Source organism: Gastrolobium bilobum, unplaced genomic scaffold (assembly GCF_033153095.1).
Source record: "Gastrolobium bilobum isolate Gb01-03AN ecotype WA unplaced genomic scaffold, APGP_CSIRO_Gbil_v1 utg1376, whole genome shotgun sequence".
In the NCBI taxonomy this organism is placed as follows: domain Eukaryota; kingdom Viridiplantae; phylum Streptophyta; class Magnoliopsida; order Fabales; family Fabaceae; genus Gastrolobium; species Gastrolobium bilobum.
The window spans coordinates 151,224-161,567 of NW_026896619.1; the positions used below are offsets into that span (position 1 = coordinate 151,224).

The following is a 10,344-nucleotide window of genomic DNA, read 5'->3' on the forward strand; positions in this document are numbered from 1 at the left end:
TGATGAGATCACAATCATGAGGATTCAAGAATACCGGATGTTTATTCCTAATTTTATGTTCCTAGTCTAGAGATACTGAGAATGGGGTCAGTAATCTCGGGTAAGACTAACACGACTTATCTACTTGTATATGGATACAAGGTATAGACCTCATGTGCTACAGATATGGATATGTCTTAGCTAAAGTCGTGGGTGGACCTATAAGGGTATAGCTCGCACTGAACAGACCCACAAAGAGACTCTATAAGGAACTCTCACAGAGAGTATCATTAGAGTAGTCTCTTTATATTTGGGTATGTCTTTCCTAAGACCAGAAGTTATTACCTAGACTGTGTTCTAGAAGACATGCTTTGATTGTGCACCTCGTCTGCCTGAAACATGGAGACTCATAGGTATACTGTTGGGCTTGTCCTGAAAGAACACAGGGCTAGGGTGATAAGCTGAAGGAATTCGTCAAATCTCTATGAGAGATTAGGTTATCTGTAAACCGGAGAAATCGGGATGACATTTTACAGGGACTCGGGAATCTATGCATAGTAAAAGAGATCATGAGATGATCTGCCTTTAGAGTCTGTAAATTGAAGATTCCTTATTTCAAATAAAGCTTACCCTAAACCGCAGGGGTTGATAAGCTTCCTTACCCTAGGTTTTATGGGAAGGTAACCGAGACGAAAGGAAATATATACGGCAACCAAATATGTGCAATAGGATGATCAAGTCACTAATCTAACTAGTTCTGGGGCAACAAAGCATTGCTAGTGCTCTGTGTTGTCATTAGATGGGTTGTGGGCTTATTGGGCCCAAGCCCATTTATGTCAGTGGCTATGTTGGACCTAATGGGTCACACACTAACACCTAATTGTATAGATGCTCTAGTATTAATGGTATTGGGCCTAACAATTGTTATTAGCCCAAGAAGTAGTTTGGAACTCCACAGATAGGGTGGAGGGCGCATGGATCTAAGTAATGAGCTTGGATAGTCCAAGATATTACTAATTAATTTAATTAGTTAAATTAATTATCAAATGTTTAAATTTTGAATTTTGAATTTGAAATTTGAAATTTGAATTTTGAATTTGAATTTTGAAATTCGAATTTTGAATTTTGAATTTGAAATTCGAAATTTGAAATTGGAATTTTGAATTTTGAAATTTGAATTTTGAGTTTGAATTTTGAAATTTGAAATTTGAAATTGGAATTTTGAATTTTGAAATTTGAATTTGAATTTAGAATTGGAATTTGAATTTAAAATTTAAGTGTTTGAAAGTTGGAATTCAAATGTTTGAAATTCAAATTTGAATTGGCTATGAAAAGTTGTTTCATAACAAAAGGATAAGATGAGATCTTGTTGGAACATATCAAGAGGAAATCTTTTGGACATAATCTAAGAAGATTTGGGGTGCTGATTTGGCTGTTGGTTAGTCATCAGAATCAGCTCCAGAAGATACGATCTGTTGGGAGAATATTTGAGTGATTTGATTCAAGTTTGAATGCAACTACTCAAATGTATCTGGTCATTATTTAGGCTATATGGGGCGCACCATATAACTGATTATATGATGATTTATGATCAGATATTTGATTAGGTTTTGAACCTAATATATCATAAAGATATGATAGGATGTTGTTGGCAAGATTTGATTTGCAACAAATCTTATTCTCTCTCTTTGATGGAGCGCCCTTTAGGAAGGGATTTTTATTGATTAAAAATCTGATTTGTTTTTAACAAATAGGCTCCTCTTGTGCGCCTCTATATATATGTTCCTTCTAGGGTTTTTAAAAAACCAACCAAGCCATTCTCTTCTCCTCTCCTGCGCCACTTTTGTGAAGTTTTCGCATTGAAAGCTTCACTCTTTCAAACACTTTTACCTAGCCTTTCTCTTCACACAGTGTGCGCTTAGCAAGCCTCATTGTAGTGATCACTTGGCAGTTTCACAAGAAGGAGTTCTTGCACCTAGACGCAGTGGGTGGTGTGGATCAACGTTAGAGGGTCTGAACCCTTCAGACCTACCTTGATCATCACGAGTTTTCATGAACAAGGTAACATGATGCTTTCCTAAAGCATGATCTTGAATGCATGTGTGTTCCGCAATAAAAAAGTTTTGTTTTTCCCTCCAGCATGCATCGGCCTTCAAGGCCATTTCAAACTTTCACACTACTCTTGTCAATGCTTATAGTTTTCTGAGTAAGCATATGATAGTTTCTTGCAGTTCTGATATAGGTAGAAACACCCTGTTTGTCATGCCCTAAACAAAACCCCCACTGTGTGAAACAAATTTGGGAATTTACTGCATGTTTTCATTGTTGAGATTCACACTGACATACATAAATTCTATTGTATTGGGTAATTTTCTGAACGCAGGGTAAAAAGAACACGAAGAAAGCAGTTGGCACAAGTGGTAAAAAGAAGGGCGAAAGTAGTGCGGCTGGCACTAAGAGGCCCAGGGCTTCTGCTTCCACACAGTTTGATGGTACCCGGTTCGTCACACCTGCTGCATAGGACCGGTACTACACTTGGTTCATACATAAAAAAATCATTCAGGAGCGAAGGATCAGTGATTCTCTTGAGGATGATTGCCCAGTGATAAAGACCATTGAGAGGAGACAATGGCAACATTTGGTGCAGTTCCCTAAAGCCAGCTCCAGCACCATATTAAAGGAATTTTGTGCCAATGCTGATCCAGACACAATTGATAGGGCTAGGAAGAGCTGGGTGAGGGGGAAGGAGGTCTCCTTCATAGCCTTTCAAATTGAGAGGTTCCTAAAAACCTCTTGGGGTGCTACCAAGAGATGTCATTTCACCCATATTTTTAACAGGCTACAGCCCACTAAGGGGCTGTATAGAGAAGACATGCCTGACATTGCTGAAGAAGTCAGGACAGCCATCACCCAGCCACAGTCTTCTTGGAAGCCTAAGAGTGGTCAGCCGGATGTGCCTGAAAAATTGGATAGGCTGGACCTTAATGAGGAGGCCATTTTCTAGCATTCTTTCATTAACTCCAACATTATAGCTTCCACCAATTTGAGTGATGTTAATGTGGAGAGAGCCGTGTTGTTGTATACTCTCTTGGGAGAGGCGAATCTCCACATTGGAGCTATTCTGTCTTATAAGATAGTTTCTATCATCACTCAGGGAAAGCCTGACCATCGCCTAGCACATTGGTCATTGATTGAACAGCTATGTGTGCAGGCTGGAGTGGAGATACCAGAGGAGGAGCCCCGAGATGTAAAGTTGAAGAGGGAAATGACGCAGAGTCATTATTGGGCTATGAGGAATGAATCACGCAAGCAGGCCATATGGAGGGCATCTGACGACATATTACCTCCACCTCCACTGGCATCACCTGAGCCAGATGATGAGCCACCAGCAGCAGCCGTAGCTCCCACAGCTGATTCTCTACTTCTCCAGGCTATGGACCAGCGCCAGCAGCAGATGATGATCCAGAACCAGTACATTATGAGCATGATGGAGAGGCTATGCCTTGATAAAGGGATTGACACGGCTAGCTTCAGGTCGCAATTTCCACCACAACCACCTCCTGTGCAGGCTGAGCCACCTGTAGCTCCTACTACGGATGCTGATCATGTTGCTGCTGATGTAGCCATTGCTGATCTTGATGATGATGATGCTGTTATGGACGACGCATGATTTTCTTTTACATAGCATCACTATCACTCACTGCACCCTGACATTTACTTAGGCATTTTATTTTGATGTTTTGAGTACTTTGTTGGTTTATATGATTGGATTATTTCTCCTTATGCAGTACATTTTCATGATTATTCTGTGTTTACTGTTTAACAAGTGTGTGTGTGTGTGTTGTATCTGGCAGATTTAGCCCTTCGACTAGTATATTTTGTTGCTGAGGACAACAACGTTCTAAATCTGGGAATTGTCGCATACTGTATGCGAGGCTTGCTAAATACTGTGGAACTACACCACGGAAAGGACGTCTAAACATAAATTTTTCTGAAAAAGGGGAGATATTTTAACCTTCAATTTTTTTTTTATTTGCTATTTTTAGTTAGATTCAATTTTTAAAGAAAAAGAGAAAATTTTTAGAGTATTCCTAAACAAGCAGTCCCAGAGTGTTTTAAGCTTACTCAGTAAGTAATTAGATTGAGTTAGAGGAAGCATGATATCTGTGAGCAATTAATTATTTTTATCTGAGAATGATGACTGCTCGTTTTTATAACTATTTTGGTTAAAATTTTCGGATAATGCTTGATGTGAAACTTTGAATTGAGATTCTAGATTGAATTATAACTGTGAGGATTTGAGCCTAAACAGAATTTTTTTTTAGCGAGGCCTCACTGTAGTAGTTTCTAGAACTTGAACTGTTTCTCTGGCTTGCATGCATTACTGATATGATAAGGGCATTTTTATTCTTGCTAACTTAGAGCCAAACAGCCTACCTATAAGAATTCTCATTGTTAAGCCCTTTTGAGCCTTAAACCAGTTCATTCAAACCTGATGAAAATTACTTAATCCTGTTCCTCTTGGCACACCTTGAGAGATTGAATGATGATCAAAGAAGAAAGTCAAGGTACTTCTCAAAGGAAAGATAAGTAGTTGAAAAAGGAAACAAAAGACTGATTTGCAAAATATGGCAAAAATTCAGAAAAAGGAAAAAAAAGAAAATTTGCAGCTCAAAAGAGAAAAGAAAGAAAACATCTGCAAACAAGGAAAGAAAAAGGTAGTGACGAAAGGGAAATAATCTCAAGTTTGTAAAATGAGGCAAAGCCTAGAAGAGAAAGAAGTATTGTTAAAATTAGTATTTCAATCTCTTCAATCAGCTTCTGACCAAAAGATTCTCACCCCCAAAACAGGCCAAGTTACAACCTATCAAAGACCTTTTTGATCAGTCTATGCATGTCAAATGGATTCCTCATTCTTAGGAATTGAGAATAAGTTCAAGCCTATGGAATTACTGCTACACTGACGGATAAATGTGAAACCCTCAAACACTGAGAGTGTTGAGAGTACATTTAAACTGTGAGGAATGTTCAAGTTAGGATTTAAATTCTTGATACAACTGAAAAGCATTGTTGGAAGTTTTTAACAGAGAGTTATACATGCATAGCAGTCTAAATTCTTAAGATGTTGTGTTCCATGTTTTCACAGAATTATTCTTTGCTGATGAATTGAATCTATTACATTGCTGAGGACAACAAAGTTCAAATCTGGGAATTGTTTGATATGTATTCAACATATAAGGAAATCTAAGCAAAAAGAGAAAGAATGTTGATTAAATCTTAAGCAAAAAGGGCAATAATCACTGTTGATCTGTCAAAATCTTAATCAGGGATTGCATACTGATTTTATGTTGATTTCGTAGGAAAAACAGACAAACTGGAGCTAAAAAGGAAAAAGCTAAACTGAAGGCCCACGCTCACAGCGTGGGTATGACGCTCAAAGCATGAAAGGAGCTTTTCAGCCAGAGGCATCCATGCTACTAGCGTGGGAATCACGCTAGTGGCGCCAGAAATCCAATTCAGGCAGAAGCATCCACACTACTAGTGTGGGATTCACGCTAGTAGCGCGAGACCCTCAAACAGTCCACGCTTGTAGCGTGGCAACCACGTTAGTTGCGTGGTGCTCCAGGATTTTGAAGAAAACCTCCCACGCTCACAGCGTGGGAACCACGCTAGTGGCGTGGGAGGTGCGGACAATCAGCATTAAATCCCTTTTTAAATCAGAGACAAGATTGCACTGAGATTGCGTTAAGGATTAGATCAAGATTCTACACAAGGTCAAAGACTCTATAAATAGAGACTCAGACCTCCACAGGAAGATAACTTTTGCACAGAGAGAGATTGACGGATGCAGAACGCAGAGCAAGCTTCTTCTCCAATTTTCTGGTTTTTATTTATTTATGAATTCTTTTCAATACTTTGAATTGTCAGACATGAATATGTCTGGCTAGTTTTTATATTGTGGTAAGGGTCACAACCCTTGATGTGAACCCCTTGTAGTTTGGTTAAATTTGTATTTAATTATTTCAATTGATTTATTTTATCATGTTCTTCATCTATAATTCTTTTAGAATTGATCACTCTATTAGGATTGCTAGGGTTAGGGTTTTCAATAGGAATACTGGGATTCTAGTTCCTGACAAAGGGTAAAATAACAGTTCAAGTATGCACTAGGGATAAGCTACATGAATTGCAAACGTGGAAAATTCACTGAGTTAAAGGATTAACTTGAAAAAAGATTTCTAAGGGATTAGGATTCTAATAGGGTTAATAAAGTTAAGATCACTACGGGATTATGGCTTAACTAATTAATTAATAGATGGTGAATTGTTTGATCAATTGGGTAATTAAATGTAAACATTAATTAATATTACAAGGTGGGGATCGGAAAGGTGTTGGCGTCCTTTACTGCAATAGCTTTTTAAAATATTTTCTCAAAAACCTTTTGTTTTAAGTTTTCAATTTTCTCTTTGAATTGTTCACAAGATATTAAATAGTTCACAATTGTTATAACACAATTATTCTCAAAAACCAATTTTTATTCATCCAATAAGAAAGGAATAGTTAAAATAAATTCGGTGCCTCAATCCTCGTGGAGACGATCTCTACTCACTATTTTATTACTTGGTACGATCGGCGGTGCACTTGCCGATTTTACGCAACAATGGCCGTGCAAAATGAAAGGGACAACATATTGTACAGCAGGTCCCAGTTCCAATTTTCGTTGCAACTGACAAACTTGTCCACCGTCCAACCATGAACCAGCTCCAGAATATAAGCAGCCTCCCTAGTGATCACCCTCTGATTCGATGACAGCCACCTATCCCTTAAGAAGTTCGTGTTGCATCCATTCCCAATTTGGATTCTGGACCTCTCCACCACCTTTGGCCAGGTGCACATAACTCCCCTCCAAAGGTTTGAGACTTGACATCTTGCTTTCTGCTCCGGTATGATCCCATCACCCATCCCGTACTTGTTCCTGAGCACAAGGACCCAAAGGCTGGATCGTTGGGTGAGGATACCATGTCCCACTTTCATGAGGAAGGCTTGGTTATTTTCTCTCATCCTCCGAATCCCCATGCCATCGCAACTCTTCGACTGGCATACCCTTTCCCAAGCCACGGAATGGACCTTCCTCTTGTCAGGGGTGGAACCCCATAAGAACATTCTGGATCTTTGCTCGATTTTGTCACAAATTGAATTGGGGAGCAGGCAAGTCTGCACGGAGAATGCAGGTATCGTGGATAAGACTGACTGCACAAGGGTAGATCTTCCTGCAAGGGATAAGGATGACCTATTCCAGTTATTCAATCTCTTATCCATTCTGTCCAGGACATAGCCAAAGGTCGATGGCCTTACTCTCTCACTCAATAGGGGAATGCCCAAGTATTTGCCAAGGTCAGCCGCAATAGGATAGTCCATCACTTGAGCAGTCTGTGTGGCCCTGTTGTGATTCACGTTTCTGGAGAAAAACACTTTGGTCTTATCTTTACTAACTTTCTGGCCTGATGAATCGCAAAAGCAATTCAGGATCTTACCTATGAGAGTGGCTTGCTCGACAGTTGCTTCTGCAAAAAACAGGTGTGAGATAGGAGGTCCATCATTTTTTAGCACCACAGGTTTCCACAACCTGCGTGAGGTGGCTTCCAAGATCAAGTGAGCCAGCCTCTCGATACACATGACAAAAATATATGGAGACAATGGGTCTCCTTGCCTGATTCCTCTACTGGGAGTGAAATCCTCAGTGGTTTCTCCTTCCCACAGTACATTCATAACAGTTGAAGTGACTCATTCCATAATGAGATTGACCGTTTCATAGTTGAAACCCACCTCTAGAAGAGTTTGAGGAAAGTATCCCCAATCAACCCTGTCATATGCTTTCTCCAAATCGACCTTGATAGCCATCCATCCAACCCCACCCCTCTTGAATCTCATAGAATGAATGATTTCCTGTGCAATGATAATATTATCACTGCTATGCCTCCCCTTAATGAAGCTACTCTGATTAGGTAAAATCAGAACATTCATATGCGGTTTTAATTTATTTGCAATAATTTTTGTAACCACTTTGAAAACCACGTTACATAAGCTGATCGGCCGCAGTTTATTAAGGGAATCCGGGTTGTCCTCCTTGGGGATAAGGCATATAGAAGACCGGTTAATCTCCCCTATTTTCCTGAGGTCGTGGAAGATGTCCCTTATCAGATTAACCACGGAATCTCCAACTACCTCCCATTGAGTTTGGAGGAAGCAAGCCTGCACACCATCGGGCCCCGGGGCCTTGAAACCGTCCATACTCATGCAAATCTCTCCTATCTCCGCTCGGTTAGGTACTCTTTGGACATGATTGAAAGAGAGGCTGGTGACCTTAGGAAATCCCCCCGTTACAGGAAAAGTGAGTATATAACTTCCTGTAGAACTCCAGCACCATATTCTTCAACTCACCCGGACCGTTATCCACACCCCAAGGTCATTCTTCAAAGTCAGAATCTTATTTCGTCTCTTCCGAGTTAAGGTTGCGATATTTTAGTTACAACTTACAACTTACAACTGTTTTGGACTGTAACATCTCCAAGTGAGTACAAAATTTCATTTTCTGTGGTGATGAAAGACAACTAAAACGGCCTAAGACCAATAGAAAGTAAAGAAAAGAATAAAATGAATATGTATGGGAAGATTTTATCAATCTCAAAATCTCAACCACTGAAGATTTTACTCACACAAAAAATGTGCTCTACTTGTTTGGCCTTTACAGTCTATATATGTGGTGGACAGTAACCATAAGCCTCTCCTGTGACTATGCTACACTGGTTGTAGCTCAAGATGTTGGAAGGAAAAGCTGTGGTGCGAGAGACAGATATGCCAGAGGTGATGCAGAACCATGTTATGGAGTTAGCTCACCAAGCTCTCGATGCACATGAAGTTTCTGATTGTCAGTCCATTGCTTGTTTCATCAAACAGGTCTATCTTAAAATACCCAACCCCTTTAACTTTTTTTTTTTTCCTAGTCAAAGTACATAATCATGTTTGTCTTCTGATATGTTCTTTAAGTGTTCTCATAAGGAAGCATAAAGAATTCTTATTTTATGAAATATGCTTATTTTGCTTCTAGATTTACTTACAAATAGTTATGTTGTATGTATTAAAATTATATAAGTTCGTTCTTGCTTCTAGCAATATCTCTTGGGAGGCTATTTGTAAATGTAATGCTCTCAGCTCTAGTTATGGCATGTGGTGAACTTAGAATGTAATAGACCCCTCCCCAAAAATCAATGAAACCATAGATCAGGTTTATCTTACATGGTTTCTTGTAGTTTTCTTGAGTCTTCCCCTACTTCTTTTAATCGGATTATTTTTACTTGAACATATCTTGAGGACGAGTTTGAAGGAGTGGTAAACTTGTTCTTTTGTGACTTAAATGTCATTGGTTTGAACTTGGAAAACAACTTCTTTGCAATTATGCAAAAGTAAGGCTGCGTACAAGGATTGCCTTTATCTCACCCTTGCTAATACTCAGGGTTTAATGGGGAGTGGTTTTTTAATTATTCATTGAAATAATCACTCACCAAGTTTTCAATTCCATACATCTTAAGAAAATAGCAGTCACTTTACATTATCAAGTAAGTATTGCTACAGTTATGTCTATAGCTTAGTTTATATGAATAACCCATAACTGAGTAACATGTGTATGTTAAGCTATGACTAAAATCCGTGTGCTTTGCAGCGTATTAGATGTATTTAATCTTTCGTGTGAAAACTATCTCAGTTAATTAACTTGTTAGACAGAAACTTGATGAAGCATATGGACCTGCATGGAATTCCGTGGTTGGCAAGGACTTTGGATCTTGTATTACACATTTATGTGGAAGTTTCATATTCTTTCATGTGGAGATGATGGAATTTCTGATCTTCAAAGATGCGAAGGACTTCACAGAAAGCAGGGAAGAAGTTATTGGAGTGCTACAGAAAGCTAGAAATACTGATTAATAAATTCCAAAAATCTTGTAGTATGTTAAAGAACCACCTAAACTGCCTATTCCTAATTGACCTGTGTTAACCATGTTTAATCTTTCAAGAGAAATCAGTTATAGAAGGAGCAGACAAAAACTACAGCAATGGTGCTTCCAAATTGTTTCTGAAAATCTATATAGAATAAAATATTTGATCACTCTTCCTGTGTCTAGCTATTTGTAAGCAGTTTGACAAGTGCAAACTCCGGTCTAATTTCTTATATGTGACGCTCTCGAATGAACTTGATCTATATTGGCTGCTTTACTCATTGATAAAATCCATATATATTCCCATGTAAGATAGATAGATGAATAGATATAATGCATCTTTTATCTATAGGCACACACCAGAAACTCT

General features: G+C 38.8%; 1 protein-coding gene across 1 annotated transcript; it reads left to right on the forward strand.

Moving 5' to 3' along the window:
* Window positions 1-7,836: 7,836 nt before the first annotated feature.
* LOC133301050 (dynein light chain 1, cytoplasmic-like) lies at window positions 7,837-10,144 on the forward strand. Its single transcript, XM_061500641.1, has 3 exons — window positions 7,837-8,551; window positions 8,732-8,937; window positions 9,763-10,144. The coding sequence occupies exons 2-3, from the start codon at window positions 8,800-8,802 to the stop codon at window positions 9,961-9,963; spliced, it is 339 nt and encodes a 112-aa protein (XP_061356625.1). The 5' UTR covers window positions 7,837-8,551; window positions 8,732-8,799; the 3' UTR covers window positions 9,964-10,144.
* The last annotated feature ends 200 nt before the right edge of the window (window positions 10,145-10,344 follow it).